Source organism: Muscardinus avellanarius (assembly GCF_963383645.1).
Source record: "Muscardinus avellanarius genome assembly, chromosome: X".
Taxonomy (NCBI): Eukaryota; Metazoa; Chordata; class Mammalia; order Rodentia; family Gliridae; genus Muscardinus; species Muscardinus avellanarius.
Window position 1 is genome coordinate 96,637,419 of NC_137792.1, and position 21,537 is coordinate 96,658,955.

At 37.6% G+C, this 21,537-nt stretch overlaps 1 protein-coding gene across 1 annotated transcript in view; it reads left to right on the forward strand.

Moving 5' to 3' along the window:
- The window catches only part of ACSL4 (acyl-CoA synthetase long chain family member 4), a gene marked incomplete at its 3' end in the record, with an annotated part of 42,701 nt that extends 21,457 nt beyond the window's left edge, over positions 1-21,244 (forward strand). The window contains exons 10-14 of the mRNA XM_080719280.1: positions 1,539-1,613; positions 3,708-3,899; positions 6,405-6,519; positions 9,131-9,288; positions 21,087-21,244. Of these exons, the coding sequence (XP_080575406.1) occupies positions 1,539-1,613; positions 3,708-3,899; positions 6,405-6,519; positions 9,131-9,288; positions 21,087-21,244 (698 nt within the window). The remainder of the gene's footprint in view (positions 1-1,538; positions 1,614-3,707; positions 3,900-6,404; positions 6,520-9,130; positions 9,289-21,086) is intronic.
- Positions 21,245-21,537: the final 293 nt, after the last annotated feature.

Genomic DNA, 21,537 nt, shown 5'->3' on the forward strand with positions numbered 1-21,537 from the left:
TAGCCTTATAACCATTTATGCCACATTTTTAGTCCTCAAAATGTTGTTATGCTGGTTCCTTAATCTTCTTTCTTTAAACAATCACTCTTTTGGAGAACTGCACTCATGGAATAAAGTATCGCTTTTATGCCCCTCTCAAATTAACATTCCTGTCATAGTTTTTCTTCTGTTATTTTCAACACCTGAAGGCAGGGTTTCTCAACATTGACACTATTCATATTTTAAACCAAACAGTTCCTTATTGTTGAGGGCTCTCTTGTGCATTAAGAGATGGCTAGAGCCAGATACAAGTAGAAACTTGCATACCCCATCTAACAATGAATTGTATCTTCAGATATTGCCACATTTCTTCTGCAGGCCAAGATTACCCCAGGTTGTGAAACACTGTGGCATAGTTTTTTTTCAAAGAGCCTCACTATCAAAGTTTCAAATGTTCTCACTATCTCAAAGGTTGACAACCTTTGAGCAGCTGTGTCTGCCCTTGTTCTATCATGTCAAATCCATCTACGAGTCTTTTATTAGTTACATCTGCCCCAGCCACTTTTTGATAGATGGATTATCAAATCTCTACATACACCTTTACCTAGTTTTCAGGATATCTTTAATCTGGTACTATTGTGCCTACGCATTATTGTTTTCCACATATATACACACCTGGCTTTCCCTTCAGTCAAGCCAGTTCTTTCTTTCTTATACAGGAAATTTGGGGCTCACTTTTTGTTACCTGGCAATGGCCATCTGTTAATGACCAACTCTTTAATAAGGTCTTTCCCAACTACTTCAGTTTACATTTGACCTTTCTGATCCCAAAGTTATTATTGTGTTCACTAGTAGTACATGAAGTTTAGTATTTAAATGCTCTCAAAATTGTTTCATATGCATTTTTCTTCTCAGGTAGCTCATTTGTAAGGTCACTGAGGATAGGGTCTCCTTATCCTTTTAGTGTTTTTTCACACTATTTAATCTAGTTTTAGGCACATAAGAAAGCTATCTATTAATATGAGATTATGACTAAAAATAATTACAGAATACAAAGGGATAGGAATATAATCATGATCATAACATTTAACGATGGCTAACATTTATTGAACAATTAGTTTGTTCCAATAAGTGTTAAGCACATACTGTCTCATTTGATCCTCACAGCATATCCTATATAAAGTGGGTTCTGTCACTATATCCATTTAACAGATGAGAAAATGGAGACTTAGGTTAAGTACTTCTCCAAATTACAAAGCCAGTGAGCAGGAATTCTCATCAATTTGTCTTATCAGAATCCTCCACAGATAATGGTAGACCCAATCGTTTTTTTCTAACAGATTTATAGATTTAATTGTCTAAAATAGAACCCTGAAAAGCAAAGTATACTGTTGAAATGGGGTTGAAATACTGAAAAAGGATCATACTTGGCATTTCTCTGACTATAGCCTCTTTTGTCAAAATCTTTCAGACACTAGATTCAAGTCCAACATTTCTGGTATCTCAATGTGCATATCTGAACTATAGCATGCTAATAACATTTGTCATTTTTCTCCCAGTTTCTGATTATACTACCGGCAGAGTTGGAGCTCCTCTTATTTGCTGTGAAATTAAGCTAAAAGACTGGCAGGAAGGTAAGAATTTCATAAGCTCTACTGTTTTTAGAGTCACTGAAAATCACTATGTACCTCAAGATTTTCATTTCTTTAAAATTTTAGGTTGTGGTCGCCTTTTTGCTGTACTTTTAATACCCTTAGTAATACTTTTAGGATCTCACAAGGAACAGAAAATCTCTAGATTCTAAACTGGCTGGTTCTCAGTTTAGGAATAATTGATAGGAAAGTAAAAAAAAAGTCTTAGTGGGTTCTATTTTTCTGAGTTTGGAGAAAGTAAGGATACTTTGATGCTCACCTTTGCTGGTGAGGATGTTGGGGCTAGTAAAGAACCCCCAGATTTTCAGGGTACAGAGTGACTGTTTATAAATACACAGATACACATATACCAACATCTTAGATTTTTTTTTGCCTTCTATTTCTTCCCCTCCCTACACCCCTCCCAGCTGTTTTCTGGGATTACCCATGGGCATTTTTACCTCCTAGCTATACCAAACATTTTTATTTCTTTATTTTAAAACAAGGTCTAGAAGATAGAAGGACCTGGAGAACATTGTGTTAACTGAGATTAGCCAATTACAGAAAGAGAAGGGTCATGTGTTTTCTCTAATATGTGTAGAATAGGGAGTAATTGGGATACAAGAGGGGCTCCAGATAATAGAGGCAAAACTTCAGGGGATCCAGGGAGGTGAACTAAGGAAGAGGGAGGTTGAAGACTAAGGTTCATTAATGGAACTACTACCATAGACTATGTATATATATATATGTGAATATGCCATATATACTAATACTAATAAAGTAAGTAGTGATACACATTTTAGTAGTCAATTATTTCAGTCTTAATTTTTAAAGTCATGACTGGCCATAGGAAAAACTAATAAAAGTTGCCTTCTTTTTCTCACAACTCTCCCTTTCCCTCTCATTAATGATATTGACTTTCTTAGGTTTTTACTTACCTATTCTTTTTTATTTAAAACTTCCTTAGAAAAAAATTAGAAATGCATCGATATCAGCATATTAGTAATTTACTTACAATAGCTTTCAGTGTTGATCACATTGGGGTTGATTTCATATTAATAGAACTCCATGAATCTTAGGATTTAATGATTTTTGTGACACTGGAGATTGAACCCAGAGGCGTTCTACCTCCAAGGTAAACCTTTAGTCCATTTTTATTTCTTATTTAGAAACAGGGTCTTGCCTGGCATGGTGATGCATGCTTGTAATTCCAGCATTTGGGAGGCAGAGACCAGAGGATCACAGTTTGCGGCCAGCCTCAGCTACCTAGTGAGGCTCTTCGCAACTCAGTGAGACCCTGTTTCCAAAATAAAAAGACTAAAAATAGGGCTGGTGGTGTAGCTCAGAGGTACAATGCCCCTGGGTTTCATCCCTGGTACCGCAAAAATAAATAAATAAATAAATAAATAAATAAATAAATTGAAAGAAAGGAAGGAAAAGAAAAGAAAAAAGAAACAGGGTCTCACTAAGTTGTGCAGGGCCTCACTAAGTTGTCAAGGCTGGCTTTGAACCTGTGATCCTCATGTCTCAGCCTCTCAAGTACTGGGATTACAAGCGTGCACCACCACACCTGGCTTCTAGTGATATTTTAAGTGTGAAATTTTATATCATGGGAACATTTGGGTTAAATGGATTTGATGCTGATTATTGTTGAACCTTCCTTGGTGCTCCTGAAATCATAGTCACCCACTATCTTTATGTAAAAATGATTAAATGTAAATTAATATTTTCCCATTAAATGATATAAGATTTGGTTCTCAGAAAAATATTAAGAAAGGAGTTTTAAGAATTAACAAAGGGCTGGGCATGGTAGTATACACCTGTAATCCTAGTATTTGGTAGGCCAAGACAGGAAGATTCCCAGTTTGCGACCAGCCTCAGCAATTTAGTGAGACCCTGTTTCAAAATAAAATAGGATTGCAGGTGTAGCTCAGAGGTGGAATGTCCTTGGGTTCAATTTCCAGTATAAAAAACGAAGTTTATAACTTTGTGAGCTCATTGATAGGATTAGTGGTTCCATTAGTTCCAAGTTATGAACTAGTTAATGAAGATAAATTTTGTTTCAGACAATAATTGATTTGCTTTTATGATTTCCAGGAGGTTATACAGTTCATGACAAACCAAACCCCAGAGGTGAAATTGTAATTGGTGGGCAGAATATCTCCATGGGATATTTTAAAAATGAAGAGAAAACAGCAGAGGATTATTCTGTGGATGAAAATGGACAAAGGTGGTTTTGTACTGGTGATATTGGGGAATTCCATCCTGATGGATGTTTACAGATTATAGGTCAGTATATTTTCTTTTCATGTATTTTTCTTTAGGTTTTGTAATTTCAAAATATGTCAAGGATAATCTTGGTGAGCTCATTGATAGGATTAGTGGTTCCATTAGTTCAAAGTTTGGGCAAGTTATTTAACATACCAAACTCACAGGGTAACTGTTAGGACTCAATGAATTGATATATGTAAAATTGTTCCAGTCAACATCCTCACTGCTGTGATCCAAAACAACTGACCATACAACTTAAAGAAAGTAAGATTTATTTGCTCTCAGTGTTTGGATATTTCAGAGTTTTAGTTCATGTAAAGCTGGGTCTGTGGAGCTCAAGACATGGCAGAGGGAAGCAAAGAGACAGAGAGGGCAAAGGCTCTGCTCTTATATCATAGATTCTAGAAGCCAGAGAGCAAACAAGGAGATTCAAAGACACAAGCACAAGTCCTGACCACACTTCTAGGGACCTATCTCTTCCAGTGACACCCCACCTGCTTAGGTTACCACCCAATATATCCATTGCAACCCATATGACTTAATTATATCAACTCTGAATATAGACTTTTTAGGGGATATTCTATATCTAACTATAAAAAATGCCCAGAAAAGTGCTTGAAACTTTGTAAGTAGTAGTAGTAGTGGTCATTGTACTGGTCATTGTAGTAGTAGTAGCAGCTGCAGCATTTGAAGGTAAGCAGAATGGGTAGGAAAATAACGGATTGGCTAATGAGAAAACAAAAATGGTTAAGAAAAAGTATTTTTTGATCAACTACATGTGGTTCTGCATAAATATTTGCTGTAACATACTTTATTTTATGCCTTACCTACCCTTTACCTCCCCATTCAAGAGATAGCATGGGTTTATTTTTCCCAGCTGGTCATTTATATGATTCTAACTAGTCCTGAACCTTATAAAATGATAGTATCACTCCTCAACACCAGTCTGTTCTGAAAGCATCAGTGGCTTTGACATTGCCCTCATTGAGCCTACTGAAATAGACTTGTACATTTAAAAAGCAACTCCCAATGTGACTCCAAATGATATATTCTGTTCACTTTAATCAGGCAAAAGTTAAAACAAAAATTGACTAGCTGAAAAGGCACACTCAATGGCCCTAATCAAGTCCTCTTCAAGCCATATCATTTTTTAGTCATATTCCTAGTGACCCATTTTAATCTCTTGCTGCACTTTATAATAACTGACCTAACTGTAGTTAGAAATTTCCTGGAAATATTGATTCCTTGTCTAAAACTTTGCTCTGCTGGGAAAATTCCTGGGAAACATGGGTAATCTGAGAAGCAATAATCCTTTTTCTCTCCTTTTTTGTGGTACTGGGGTTTAAACCCAGGGGTGTTCTACCTCCAAGATACACTCCCAGTCTTTTTTTTTTTTTACTTTTTGTTGTGAAATAGGGTTTTGCTAAGTTGCTGAGGCTGATCTCTAACCTTCAATCCTTCTGTCTCAGCCTTACAAATATTGAGATTACAATTGTGTGCCACCACATCTGGCTCCCTTGATTCTTAATTGTACTGTAACCAATGGTTGTTTCTGTACATTGGACTCTCAGGCTATGTATAGTCAAATCAGCATTCACATATATAAATATAATGCTTGCCCATACATACCAGTTTAAAAGAATATGCCTAAGCCAGATATAGTGGTACATGTCTGTAATCCCAGCCACTGGGGAAGTTGAAGAAGGAGGATTGTTAGTTGAAGGCCATCCTGGATAAATTTGCAACCCTTGTCTTAAAACGGGGTCTTGCTAAGTTGCTTAGGTGGGCTTTAAACCTGTAATCCTTCTGCCTCAGTCTCCCATGTATTGGATTACAGGTGTGTGCCACCATGCTCATCTAGCCAGTACTTCTTTAACTAGATAATTTTTTTATTTCTTTTTTTCCCTCCCTCCCATCCTTCTTCCCTTCCTCCCTTTCTTTCCTCTTTCCTCTTCTTTTTGTGTGTGGTACTGGGGATTGAACCCAGGGGCATTCTACCCCTGAGCTATACCTCCAGCACTTTATATTTTTTATTTTTGAAACAGGGTCCTGCTAGGTTGCTGAGAGCCTCGCCTTAAAACTGTGGTCACCCTATCTTAGCCTCCCAAGTACTGGAATTACAGGCATGTACCACCATACCTGGTTTAGGAATATTCTTTTTAACTGATATTTATGTGCAGGCATTATATTTATATATGACAAAATTTTAGAAGTATCTTAAATAAAGATTAAGGCAATCTGGGTATGATGGCACATGCTTGTATTTTCAGTACTTGGGAGGTTGAGATAAGAGGATCATAGGCTCAAGGCCAGCCTCAGCAACTTAGCAAGTCCCGGTTTGCAAACCAAAAAATTAAGAAGAACTTGGGGTATAGCTCAAAGATAAAATGTTTGTGGATTTATCCTCCAGTATAAAAAAAAAAACAAATGAAAAATATCAAGGCAATGAAATTCAAAGAAAATGAGCATAATGTACATAATATAATGCAACAGAATAAATAATGCATTCTTCATGATTTACAGATCGTAAGAAAGATTTGGTGAAGTTACAAGCAGGTGAATATGTATCTCTTGGGAAAGTAGAAGCAGCACTGAAGAACTGTCCACTTATTGACAATATCTGCGCTTTTGCCAAAAGGTAACTTTCAGAAACTACATTTTATACTCCATACATTTACAGTAAAAGGAAAATTTAAAAAAAGATGATGTATAATCATAAGGGTCACATCAAATTATTCATCAGAGTTGGGAAAATACAATTTATGAACGTTCTTAAATTCAACAGCTTGAAGATCATTTGTGATAATTCAGACATAACTATTTATTAAATATCTGTTGTATACTGCTAAGTATTTCTCAGTGCTACAAAAGTCACTTCATTTAACAACTGTAACAACTGAGTCATAATACAAGTAATTTTCTCAAAAAGATCACATATCAGCCGGGCGTGGTGGCGCATGCTTGTAATCCCAACATTCGGGAGGCTGAGACTGGAGGATCGTGGTTCACGGATAGCCTCAGCTACTTAGTGAGGCCCTCCGCAACTCAGTGAGACCCGTTTTCAAAATAAAGAATAAAAAATAGGGCAGGGGGTGTACCTCAGAGGTTGAATGCCCCTGGGTTCCATCCCCAAACCCACACACACAAAAAAAAATCACACATCCAGTAAATGTTGAAATGAGTTTTCAACACAAGTATTCTAAATCAAAATTCTAAGACTGTACCATTTTTGTATGTTTATATATTTTATTTTATGGGTTATATTCTTATTTTTTAAATTGTAATTGTGGCAAAAATAAAAAAAATTACCATCTTCTCCATTGCTAGGTGTACAGTAGTAGTGTTGTGTATTTACATTGTTGTGCCACCAATATCTATAAATTTTTCTTCTTGCAGAACCAAAACAACTCTATTTCCCCCCTTCCTTCCCTTGTAACTACCATTCTACTTCCAGTTTCTCTGAATTTGACTACTCTAGAAAGATTCATACAGTGTTTGTCTTTTTATGAGTAGCTGATTTAATTTAGTATAATGTTCTTGAGGTTCACTCATGTTATACCATGTGTCAGAATTATTTTTCTTTCCTTTTTTTCATGGTACTGGGGATTGAACCGAGGGGCATTCTACCTCTCAACTACACCACCAACATAAAGAGCTCTATTTTTTGCTCTTTATGTTGAAACAGGGTCTCACTAAATTGTAAAGGGCCTCACTAAGTACCTGAGGCTAGCTATGAACCTGTGATCCTCCTATCTCAGCCTTTCAAGTACTGGGATTACAAGTGTGCAACACCATGCCTGGCATTACTTTCCTTTGTAAGGCTGAATAATATTCTATTGTACATATATACCACATTTTGTTTATCTTTTCGTCTGTCAGTGAACACTTGGGTTGCTTTCATCTTTGGCTGTTGTGAATAATGCTGTAGTGATAGTATGCAAATATCTCTTTGAGATCCTACTTTAACTACTTTTGGATAGATACCCAGAAGCTGGATCATATGGTAATTGTATTTTAATTTTTTAAAGGACTGCCAAACTGTTTTCTATATTGGCAGCACTATTTTTACATTTCTGCAACAGTGTACAAGCATTCCAATTTCTTCAATTCTTTACTAACCTTTTCTTTTGTCTTGATAGTCATTCTAATGGGTATAAGGGAATATGTCACTTTGTTTTTGTTTTTCGTGTGTGTGTGTGTGTGTGTGTGTGTGTGTGTGTGTGATACTAAGGATGGAACCCAGGGGCATTCTACCTCCAAATTACGCCCCAATGTTTTATTCTTTATTTTGAAGCAGGGTCTTACTGAATTGAAAAGTGCCTCACTAAGTAGTAGCTGAGGCTGGCTGCGAACCATGATCCTCCTGTCTCAGCCTCCAAAATGCTGGGATTACAAGTGTGCGCCACTATGCGCCACTACACCTGGCTTGGAATATCTATCTCACTTTGGCTTTGATTCGTATTTTCCTAATGATTAGTTCTATTGAGCATTCATTTATATGATTGCTGACCATTTGTATATAATCTCTGGTGAAATGTCTCTTCAGATTTTTTTTGCCTTTTTTAAATTGAGCATTTATTTTATACTTTTATTGTTCAGTTATAGGAGTTCTTTATATATTCTATGCATTTTGTCTTTATTGTGTACATGATTTGCATATCTTTCCTTTTATGCCGTAGATTGCTGTTTTACTCATAAGTTTTTGTGCTCTATGAGGACTATGTGTTTTTTACATTAATGTAGTCCTACTGATCAATTTCTGCTTTTGTTGCCTGTGCTTTTGGTGTCATATCTAAGACAAATTGCTAAGTCAGTTTTTCTCAAGCTTTCTCCCTATGATTTCTTCTAGGAGTTTTATAGTTTTAGCTTTTAAATGTTTAGTTATTTGATTCATTTTAAGTTGATTTTTCTACCTGTTGTAAGACAAAGTTTCATCTTCATTATTTGCATGTGGATATCTATTTTTCCCAGCATCATTTGTAGAAGAAACTTCTTTTTGGCCTATGAGTGGTCTTAGTGCTCTTCTTGAAGATTATTTGACCCTAGATGTTTATTTACTTATTTATGGCCTTCCTTTTCTAGTCCATTATCTATTCTTTCTTAATGTCAATGCTATGAGTTTTATTTCTTCTTAATCAAACTTAAATAAGAATATAGTTTCAACTGTCTGAACTGTACTGTTTCATTGAGTAGTTTATGAATAATTTTGCTTAATGTTTTAATTTCCCTTTTATTTTTCTAATTTTTAGTGACCAGTCCTATGTGATCAGTTTTGTGGTTCCTAATCAGAAGAAGTTGACACTTTTGGCACAACAAAAGGGTGTGGAAGGATCTTGGGTTGATATCTGCAATAACCCTGCCATGGAAGCTGAAATACTGAAAGAAATTCGAGAAGCTGCAAATGCCAGTAAGTATGATATAGCTAGTCTGTTGAAATCCGTGAAAATCATATAATAATAATAATAATAATAATAATAATAATAATAATAATAATATATTGTGCATTAGACTCTTCAAGATGATTGTTTTAGTAATAAAGTACAAGGTTTGAAAACTTACCTCATATATATATATATACAATGAATTTTCATGTTGGAAGGATCCTTAAATATCATATAGTAGAATAACTTATGTAGTTCCTTATTACATATTATAACATTTCTGTCATGGTTATGTAGCCTGTGTTTGGTCATGTCACCTGTGTTTGGAACAGTCCATCTTTAGAGAGGTGTGTTGTGGAGATTTATTTCAAAGTAGAAACTGATAGCACTTTATAGTAAATAATGTCATAGCTATAACTACATTTTGTATATATACTTTGGCTTTGTAAATTAACTGAATCAGATGTGCATTAATATCCAATAAGAGAACATTGGAGTATATACTATGTGCCAGGCAGAATATTGGGCACTAGGAATATTAAAGTAAGATACATTTATTTATCTTAAGAAGCTTATTATGTAGTGAGAGGGAAACATTAGACAACAAGGTTTTGTTTTGTGTGTGTGTGTGTGTGTGTGTGTGTGTGTGTGTGTGTGTGTGGTACTGGGGATTGAATTCAGAGCAGTCTACATCTAAGCTATATACCCTTACCTATTTTTATTTTTATTTTGAGACAGGGTCTCGCTAAGTTATCAGTGTGGATCACCTCAAAATTTCTGTTTTAGCTGGGCGTGGTGGCACATGCTTGTAATCCCCGCGCTTGGGAGGCAGAGACAGGAGGATCACGCAGGTTCGAAGCCAGCCACACTGGCTTGAGAGACCCTGTTTCCAAATTTTAAAAAAAGTATAAAAATTGGTCTGGGAGTGTAGCCCGGTGGTAGAAGGGTTTCCAGGAACCCTAGTACTACAAAAAAAGAAGAAGAAGAAGAAGAAGAAGAAGAAGAAGAAGAAGAAGGAGGAGGAGGAGGAGGAGGAGGAGGAGGAGGAGGAGGAGGAGGAGGAGGAGGAGGAGGAGGAGGAGGAGAAGAAGGAGAAGGAGAAGGAGAAGGAGAAGGAGAAGGAGAAGAAGAAGAAGAAGAAGAAGAAGAAGAAGAAGAAGAAGAAGAAGAAGAAGAAGAAGAAGAAACTTCTGTTTTACAACTCTTCTTTCTTGGCCTCCCAATTCCTGGGACTATAGGAATACATCACCATGACTGACACAAAATAGCAGTCTTAGCAGCAAGAGAGCTATGAGTAGAGAATCATGGTACCACAGATTAGGGTACCTAATCATACTCAGGAGGTCAAGGGAGGTTTCCTTAAAAAGGAACTCATGTTCAAGTTCATTCTTAGGGATTGATTAGAATTAATTAGGGATGGTATTTGTGGTGTGGAACAGCATGTATAAATGCACAGAGGGATGAAATAAGGAGGTATGTGTAGGGAGGAAGAAGGAGTTTTGATATTACTGGGAATGAACAAGTGAGCTGGAGAAAAGTGTGGAGGCCAAGTCATGTAGTAGTTTGTTTGCCATTTTGTGAAATCTGGACTTAATCCTTTAGGCAGGAGGCCAGTTAAAGAGAGATAGTAGATACTTAGATGAGGGAGGGAATTATAAGCCCTGAACCAGGGAATTAGGAAACACTTGGGAAGCAAAACTGTCAAGCTTTGTTGATTGCTTGAATAATACAAGGTAATAGAAAAGGGTTCAAGACAGCCCCTGTATTTGCATCTCAAATGAGGAAAGTAGACATTACTACTGATTGAGCTATAAAATATAGGAGGAAGCCAGGTGTGGTGTAGGCCTGTAATCCTAGTACTTGGGAGGCTGAGAGAAGCGGATTACAGTTTTGAGACCAGTGCACGGTCATTTAGTGAGACACTGTTTAAAAAAATTAAAGCGCTGGGGGTGTAGCTCAGTGGTAGAATGTCTTTGGGTTCATTCCTCAATGTCACACACACACACACACACACACACACACACACAGAATATATAGAAGGAAAAATAACTTATATGAAAAGATGATGAGGTCATTCTGGGACACAGTTTGAAATCTTACTGGATAATCAAGTTGAAAGTGTCCAGCCGGCGGTTGACTGTGATAGCCCAAGCCTTATGAGAGATACCCATATTTTACTATGGATCTGAGGACAATTGACACCGTGGAGGCAGATGGGCTGACCTTGGGAAAGAATGGAAAGTGAGAACAGGAGGCTGAGGATGGGTTCCTGGGCAACACCAGCATTTAAGCAAGAGATGGAGGACGATGCATGCGTGAAAGGTGTGCTCAACAAGATGACAGAATGGAGACAGTGCTGAAAACTGCTGAAAGAGCATCAGAAAAGGGAATGGTCCCCAGTTTCAAATCCGCAGAAAGTTGGGAAAAGTTTACTGAATGTTGACTAAGAAATAAATTAAAAAGTTAACAGCTGGGCAAGGTGGTGCATACTTATACTCCCACTACTTGAGAGGCTGAAACAGGAGGATTGCAGGTTCGAGGCTACCCTCAGCAACTTAGAGAGACCCTGAAAAAGTTATTGAGATCCTGAGACCCTGTTTCAAAAAAATTAAAAGGGCTGGGGGTATAGTTATGAAGTTTAAAGTATAAAGTTTCAATCCTTGGTACCCCCCAAAATAAAAACCCAAACCCAAACCAAAACAATCTCATTTTTCCTCCCAGCTTTAGCTGGTTTTTTGTTTTCTTCTTCTTTTTTTTTTTTTTTTTTTTTTTTGGTGGTACTGGGGCCCTTCTACCTCCAGGCTACACTCCCAGACCTATTTTTTTACTTTTTTATTTGGAAACAGGGTCTCTTAAGCCCGCGCGGCTGGCTTCGAACCTGCGCGATCCTCCTGTCTCCGCCTCCCAAGCACGGGGATTACAAGTGTGCGCCACCACGCCCAGCTTTAGCTGTGTTTTAAACTATGCCATTGGTCTCCATTTTTTTGTGTGGTACTGACGGTGGAACCTCCTAGCTATACTCCCAGACCTATTTTATACTTTATTTGGAAACAGGGTCTCACTAAGTTGCTGAGAGCCTCACTAAGTAGCTGAGGCTGGCTTCGAACCTATGCAATCTTCCAAATGTCTCAGCCTCCCAAGTGCTGGGATTACAAGTGTGAGCTACCATGCCAGGCTGGTCTCCATTTTTCTTTTCTTTTCTCCTCCTCCTTCTCCTCCTCCTCCTCCTCCTCCTCCTCCTCCTCCTCCTCCTCCTTCTTTTTCTTCTTCTTTTTTTTTTTGGTGGTACTGGGGTTCCTGGAAGCCCTTCTACCTCCAGGCTTCACTCCCAGGCCTATTTTATATTTTTATTTGGAAACAGGGTCTCTTAAGCCAGCGCGGCTGGCTTCGAATCTGCGCGATCCTCCTGTCTCTGCCTCCCAAACGCGGGGATTACAAGTGTGCGCCACCACGCCCAGCCTTGGTCTCCATTTTTCTAAAGATACTGTTTTTATTGCTGTTTTTTGCCTTTTTCAGATGAGATGTGGACTTCTTGCCACAGAATATGATACAACTTTTTTATATTCACCTCATATACACAGTCCATTTTGAAATATAGTACAGTTTTATGGTTTGCATACATGTTTGCATCACTATTCCTGAAAATATTCACAGAATACATCTGTCTTTTTCCTGGCTTACTTACTCATTTGGGGAGAGCACATCCTCTACCAGTTTCCTAAGAGAGGAGACTGGGAGGTAAAGTTTTGAGATGCTCTACTTATCTGAATACATCTTTATTATATACTCACTACTGAGATGTAGCTTGACATATTTTAGAATTTTAAATTGTAAATTGTTTCTCTTTAACATATTGTAGTCTTGGATTTATCATCTTCTAACTTTAGTGCTGCTGGCTGAAAAATCCAGCTCTATCCATATTCCTGTTCTTTTGTGGTTAAACTATTGTGTCTTTCTAAGCTTTTGAAAAGTAGTATTCTGAGACTCATAAAGTTGAGAGACTCTGCCAGAAATATAAAGACAAAGATAAGGAGATAGAAAATGAAAAGAAAAAAATGAAACAGTAATAGAAGAAGGAAAGCACATGAAAGGAATATCCTCAGAGGAATAGGATGACATTCTGACTGCATCCATAAAAGGGCAGCAGGCTGTTATTAAAAGGGACATCTGAACATTGAATAGACATGAATGAATACGCTCATATGTACTATCAGGATGCCAGAAATTAATAACCATTTAAAAATTTTTAAGACTTGATGTGGGTCCTTTCAGTTCTGGGAAATATTTATCTTTTTCAAATTCATTTGCATTTTCCCCTGTGGTCCTCTTCTTTCTTCGTGTGTGTGTGTGTGTGTGTGTGTGTGTGTGTGTGTGTGTGTGTATTTATGACTACTTTCATATGGCTTTTGGACGACCACTTTTCATCTTCTAATTTCATTATCTTTTTTCTTTTGTTTTCTATCTGTCTTTTTGTGTTATATTTCTGTCAGAGTCCCTCAACTTTATGATCTCTCATAGCTATTGAATGTCCACTTTCCAGTCTCAGAATACTACTTTTTAAGAATTTATTCATATTTCCTAGGTGTTTTTAGTAACAGCCTGTTGCTCTTTTATGGATGCAGTCAGTATGTCATCTAATTCCTCTGAAGATGCTCCTTTCATGTATTTTCTTTTTGATTTTGTGGTACTAGTGATGGAACTCAGGGACATTCTACCTCCAAGCAACATCCCAGCCCTATTTTTTTAGCCTTTATTTTGAAGTAGGGTCACTAAGTTGCAGAGAGCCTTGCTAAGGAGCTGAAGCTGGCTACGAACCCTGTTTCTCCTGTCTCAGCCTCCCAAGTACTGGAATGACAAGTGTGAGTCACCACGCCCAGCCTCTTTCTCCTTCTTCTGTTCCTGTTTTGTTTTCCTGAGAGTTTTACTTGATGCTTGTTTGGTTGTAGCTTTTCAAGCATCTGCTGATCCTTGTCATATTTAAAAACAAAGGACTAAAAATACTGTATGCAAAGCTTCCTAGGCTTCACTGAAAAGTTACACAGCTGTTAGTGTCTTTTTCTTCTCTCCATTTCTCTGAAGACTTGTCTATTTACTTGCCTAGACTACACCAGCATTCCGATAGCTTCAGGAAGCAAGGGGATATGGAGGGACAGGGTGCAGCTCAGTACCTTACTGTCACAGATGCATCTGCTTTCAGCCTTCATCTCTCTCTTTTGCCTAATGTTGGAAGAGCAGCACAGTGAGGGAGAGGTCTATTCTCTAAACAGGCTAGGGACAAGCCCTTCTGTGTCTAGTGTCCCCCTTCCTCTCTCTCTCCAGAGACTTGGCTCTGTGGGTACTTGCCAGGCTCAAGGAGATCATTTTGCTTCTTACTGGTCACTTTCTCTGTTGGTGGTTGTTTTAGCCCTCTCAACACAAAGTCACTTACACTAATACTTTTGTTTGGTACACTTTTCTTGAATTGTCTTATTTAGTACTCTCTTCCCCTTGTTCCAGTTTTTTCCTTGTGACTAAACTAGTTTCACTTAAGAAATTGAAAACAATTTAACTTATTTTCCAGGGAGAGGAAAGAAAACCTACGCAGACCTTATTTACAATCGGAAGCACTTGTTTTTCTCATAATAAAAGTAATCATCCTTCAGATTATAGGTTATATATAATCATAAAATATTGAACAATAGAGAAAATTATAAAGAAGGAACGGAAAAATCACTTGATGTTATCCTTGGGCAGGGATATTGCCTTCTCATGAAAATGTTTTCAGCCAGTAGCTATATAACTGCATTATCATTTTTAATTGCTAAATAATATTCCAGCATAGGAGTATTCATTTAAATTCCTGTTGGACTTTTAGGTGTGTTCTATTTCCCCCGCTTTAAGCAAATGATTAATGTCTTTTATGCTCAATTATTTCCTTGTGTGATTCTTAAATTTTTTGTGGCACTTTGGAGTTAACCTAGAGGCACTGTACCTCTGAGTTACAACCACCCCAACCTTTTTTTTTTAATTTTGAAACAGTTTCACCAAATTGCTGCAGTTGGCCTCAAACCTCTGACTTTCCTGACGCAGCCTTTTAAATACTACAATTATAGACATATACCACTGCACCTGGCTTGTGTGATTATTTTCTTAGCATGAATTTCTAGAAATGGAATTTCTGAGTCAAAGAGAATATACATATTAAAATATATTCTCCTCATTACCAAATTGCTCCCTCTTCCCCCAGAAAAAATGGTACTGGTTTGTATTCCTGTCAGAGATGTGAGTATGCTTGTTTCCCTAATTGGGCTACTGCCATTTCCATTCGTTTGAAAATAAACTATTAAGGCTCCAATTTGATTTTAAAGTACTGTTTAAAACAATAGTTTTTAACTTCAGCTTGATAACTAGTATTTCTTCAAGAACTCTGAATTCTAGACAATGTAAAGATTTAAGTAATTGACTATTAAATCATTCAGATTGGAAAGTTCTATATTGTATAACTATTAAAATAGCATGGCTTATCAGGTGTGGTGGCACACACTTGTAATCCCAGCATTTGGGAGGCTGAGACAGGAGGATCATGGTTCACAGACAGCCTCAGCTACTTAGTGAGGCCTCAGCCACTTAGTGAGGGCCTCAGCTACTTAGGCCCTTTGCAACTCAATGAGACCCTGTTTCAAAATAAAGAATAAAAAATAGGACTGAGACTGGGCGTGGTGGTGCACGCTTGTAATCCCCGCGCTTGGGAGGCTGAGACAGGAGGATTGAACAGGTTCAAAGCCAGCCTTAGCTACTTAGTGAGGCTCTCAGCAACTTAGTGAGACCCTTTTCCCACATAAAGTATAAAGTAGGTCTGGGAGTATAGCCTGGAGGTAGAAAACCTCTGTGTTCTACTCCTAGTACCACCAAAAAAAAAAAAAAAAGAAAAGAAAAGCAGGGCGTGGTTGCGCACGCTTGTAATCCCCGCGCTTGGGAGGCTGAGACAGGAGGATTGCATGGGTTCGAAGCCAGCCTCAGCTGCTTAGTGAGGCTCTCAGCAACGTAGTGAGAACCTGTTTCCAAATAAAATATAAAAAAGGTCTGGGAGTATAGCCTGGAGGTAGAAAGCCTCTGGGTTCCACCCCCAGTACCACCAAAAAAAAAAAAAAATAGGGCTGGGGATGTAGCTCGAAGGTAGAATGCCCCTGGATTCCATCCGCAGTACCACAAACACTAAATGAATGAATGAATAAATAAATAAATAAATAAATAGTGTGGCTTACTGCTTTAATGATAGTATGTAAGTATGTTAATGTTAGTATTATTGATATAATGTGCTTTTATATTACTGTCACCAAGCACCTAAAACATTCTATCACATGTTGATTTTTCTTTTAGCACTTCATATGTATTTCAACCAAAAGGCACACTGCAGTTATTTTTAGTTATGCTCTGAATGTACTAATGGAGTAGACTGTTACTTGGATGATTGTTATTACATCTTCAACTCCTTTAAAGCAATAATGTAATCCTAATAACTTTGGTGGCTGAGATAGGAGGATTGCATGTTTGAGGCCAGCCAAGTCAACTCAGTGAGACCCTTAGCAACTTAGTGAGATCCTGTTTCAAAATTTAAAAAATTAAAAAATGGTTTAGGGTATATCTCAGAGGGAGAATATACCTGGGCTCAGTCTCTAGTACCAAAAAAAGTAAAAATGAGAAAGTCAAGCTGCATCACACCAAGGTAGAAAACAGAATAAATATCCTAGGACCTACCACCCTATAACTTTACTGTTCTTGGAGTAAGGCATACAACTGAATGATTTATGATTTGAACAATGAACATCATGAGCTAAATGTAATTTTTAATTAATTTATTTGGTACTGGGGATGCAATCCAGGGGCTTTCTATTTCTGAACTACACCTCTAGTCCTATTTTATTTCTTTATTTTTTAGAACAGTGTCTTGCTAAGTTGCTGACTGTCTTGCTAAATTGCTGATGGTAAACTTGAACCTATGCTCCTCCTGTCTCAGCTTCCCAGGGTACTAAGATTACAGACCATATCTGGCTTTTATGAGCTAATGTTTAAATCATGACCTTTTCTGTGCCACAAAGGATTGATCTTGCTGGCCTTTTATTTTACATTGTAATTTCAAAGACTTAGTGTAAAATACTCTAACATAATGTGGATTGTATTCAGCAAATCTATCTGAAGATATATATCTTTCCTAGAAGGCCTCTTCATTTTTAAAGTGTGAGGTATAGGTAGTATGTTAAGAATGCAAATTAGTTGTTTTAAGTAATTTTAGCGACTATCAATGGTTATAAAAATTGACATTTGCTAGCCAGGCGTGGTGGCTCACTCTTGTAATCCCAGCATTTGGGAGGCTGAGACAGGAGCATCGCTGTTCGAGGACAGCCTCAGCTACTTAGTCCTTCTGCAACTTAGTGAAATCTTGTTTTAAAATAATGTAGCTCAGAGGTACAATGCTTTGGGGTTCCATCCCAAGTACTGCAAACACACACACACACACACACACAAAAAAAAAAAAAAAAAAAAAAAAACTTGATATTTGCTGCCACCTGTAGGTCACATTTCATAATGTTCAAGATAATTAGAATAAAAGTGCCATCTATAAAATTGTTTTTATTTTTCCTTCCCCTAATCTTTGATCTTTCTTACTTGTTGGCAATTACTTTATTCTATTGACAGGAAACTGTGATTATCTGAGACCCTGTTTCAAAATAAGGAATATAAAATAGGGCTGGGGGTGTAGCTCAAAAATAGAATGTCCCTGGGTTCCATCCCTAGTACCATAGTATTAGTACCTAGTATTTATTTATAATAAATAAATAAATAAATAAATAAATAAATAAATAAATAAACTGATTTTTTGTGGTACTGGGGTTCCTAGAAACCCTTCTACCTCCAGGCTACACTCCCAGACCTATTTTTCTATTTTTATTTGGAAACAGGGTCTCCTAAGCCAGCGGCGTGGCTGGCTTCGAACCTGCGCCATCCTCCTGTCTCCGCCTCCCAAGCACGGGGATTACAAGTGTGCGCCACCACTCCAGGCTAAACTGATATTTATAAACATGGAGGTCGAACCCTGAGGCATTCTACCTCTGGGCTACATCCCCATCCTTGTTTTATTTTTTATTTTGAAACAGGGTTTCACTAGATTGCTGAGAATCTCTCTAAGTTGCTGAGATTGGTTTGAACCTGTGGTCATATTTTCCCAAGTACTGAGATTATAGGCATTTGTCACCATACTTAGGTTATAAATATGCTTTAATTAGCTTGTGTGAATTAGAAATAATGTGCTCACCTTGCCCATAGTTCTCAGTGTTTATTGAATAAGACCTATTTAAGTAGGGAAAGTAAAATGAAATAAAAGATTTTAGAGCCAAACCGTGTGTGTGTGTGTGTGTGTGTGTGTGTGTGTGTGTGTGTGTGTGTGTGACTGGGGATTGAACCCAGAAGCATTCTACCTCTGAGGCTAAACCCCCAGCCAATTTTTTTTCTTGTTTGGAAACATTCTCATTAAGTCTCAGAGGGCCTCACAAAGTTGTCGAGGCTGACTTTGAACCTGTGATCCTCCTGTCTCTGCCTCCAAAGTATTGGGATTACAAGTGTGTGCCACCATGCCTGGCTAGAGTCAAACTTTTAGTTGAGAAATTTTTATTTTTGGTATTAAGGATTGAATGGGGGAGGGTCCTAACTCTGAGCTACATCCCCAGCAATTTTTAGTTTTTATTTTAAAACAATATCTTGCAGAGTTCTTGAGTGTCTTGCTAAGTTCCTAAGGCTATCCTTAAAACTGCAATCTTTTTGCCTCAGCCTCCCAGAAACTGTGATTACAGGTTTGTGCCACTCTATCCAGCTGTAGTTGAGAATTTAATTGCTTTCTAGAGACCCAGTATGCCCTTGGGATCAGTTATTTCAGGTACCACTGTGTAACTGAGCTATAATATATTAACCCATGTAACTGAGCTATAATATATTAACAGAGGAGATATGGTTAATTCAAGCAAGTTTTGTGTTCCTTTACTGCCTGTTCAGGCAATATTTTAGGGAGATGTTTCTAAGTAATATTTAAAAGATTATTCATACTCTGGTTTGTATTTGTTTCTCATTTTAATAAGAAATCTACTAATTCAATCAAGCGTTCATAAAACTCATGCTACTATAAGAACAAGAACTTCTCTGAATTTGAATTCTTGGTGCTTGATACTGAAACCAAATTATTTCTAAAGTCATCTCTAGGCTGTTCAGCCATAATTTTTAAACATGCAGAGATTGGCTTCTGCTCAATTGCTACTTTAAGGAGTTGGATATACAATAAAACTCATTTGTAGTTTGGCATTGTTAAAGAGCCTTCAGATTTATAAGGAGACCTTGTTGTATTAACAATAAGTAACTTGATGGAGCATAACTCTAGAATTAAATTATAAAAATTCACCTAAGACTAATTAATGTAATTTTGATTACCTCTATTTCCTTATTTTTATACTTCTTTCAACATATATTGAGTTGTCTAACTCAAGTACAATATGTGCTGCCTCAAATATCACTTAAAAGAATTGGAATGAATGGACCTGGGGAATATGATATTAAGTGGGATTAGCCAGTCACAAAAGTGAAGGGTCATGTGTTTTCTTTCATATTCAGAAGCTAGGGAGTAATTGGGATACCAGCAGAACTCTAGATAATGGAAAAGAAACTCCAGTGGAGCCAGGGAAGTGTTCTGGGGGAGGAGGAGGAGAGAGAGGGAGGATCAGTGAGAGAATCACATTCATTAATGTTTTGTACATATGTGAGAACATCAATGCCAATCTCAATACCCGATATGGAGAAAGGAGGAGTGGGGAGGGAGCTAGGGGAAAAACACACCAAATGCTGTGTGCATGTGTGTCGCTATCACTCTGAACTGCATTGTGATGTAAGACTATAGTGCACCAATAAAAGACTAAAAAAGAGGCATTGAAATTCACAATCCCCTTTTTTGTCCATATTTGAATATATAATACAGCTTATGAAGAATCTTTGTCTAGAGACTTAATCTTCTGTAGAATAAACTAATAAACCTGTATGTTATTTATTGAGGATATACCCCGATGGATGGCAATGAATAAACCAAAGACCTTCCATTCATGGGGCTGGCATTCTGGTGGGTGAGCTGTGTTGGGCAAAGGGATAAGTACTTTGAACAAAGATTAGTGTAGTGGGATATAGAAAGTGGTCAGGGAAATCCTCTGAGGAGGTGTCATTTATTTTTTGTTCATTGTTTGTTTGTTGTGGTACTGGAGGTGGAACCCAGGGGCTTTTTTTATAACTCTGGGCTACACTCCCAGACCTATTTTATACTTTTATTTGGAAATAGGGTCTCACTAAGTTGCCGAGAGCCTCACTAAGTAGCTGAGGCTGGCTTCGGACCTGTGCAATCCTCCTGTGTCAGCCCCCAAGCACTGGAATTACAAGCGTAGAGGACCACCACGCCCAGCTGGAGGTGTCATTTGAACAGACACCTGGATGAAGTAAGGAAGTGAGCCATGTAATTACGTTGGAAAGACCATCCCAGATCAAAAGAATAACACATAATAAAGCCTGTGAAGAGGAAGGTGTGGACTTGAACTGCCCAACTGAAACAATTTAGGTACACTTTAAGAAACAGAAAATAGAATAAGTTATAGAAACTATTAATAACTCTTACATGCAATGAAATATCATCACCTCATCAAATAGAGAAATTCTGCAAAATCTATGTTTTACTAACTGCCTTTTCTCTCCCCTTCTCCCTTTTCTTGACACTTCCTTTCCCTTTTCTTCCCGGTCTCCCATCACTTCCCTCTCATTTCAGTGAAATTGGAGAGATTTGAAATTCCAATCAAGGTTCGCTTGAGTCCTGAGCCATGGACTCCTGAAACCGGTTTGGTAACTGATGCTTTCAAGCTGAAAAGGAAGGAATTGAAGAACCATTACCTCAAAGACATTGAGCGAATGTACGGGGGCAAATAACGTGTTGCTCTTCTAGCTACAGTTGCACGGAGGTGGCCTGACTATTTTTCAGTTCTAGAGTTTAAGCCTTTTCTGAGGTGTCTGTAAAGAATGTTGTTATATCATTCTAAAGACATAATAATAAAAACCCAAATCAATGGAAATATCTATTGAGTCCACTTTAACTTAGTTTTGCATAGTTCTAGTGAAGCTGAAATTGAAAAGTTGTTTCCCTTTAGCTGTGTTCCTAATTTTAGAGCAGAAATTCTCTTTGAAAAATTAGCCTCAGATACACTTGTTTTCATAAAGAAAAA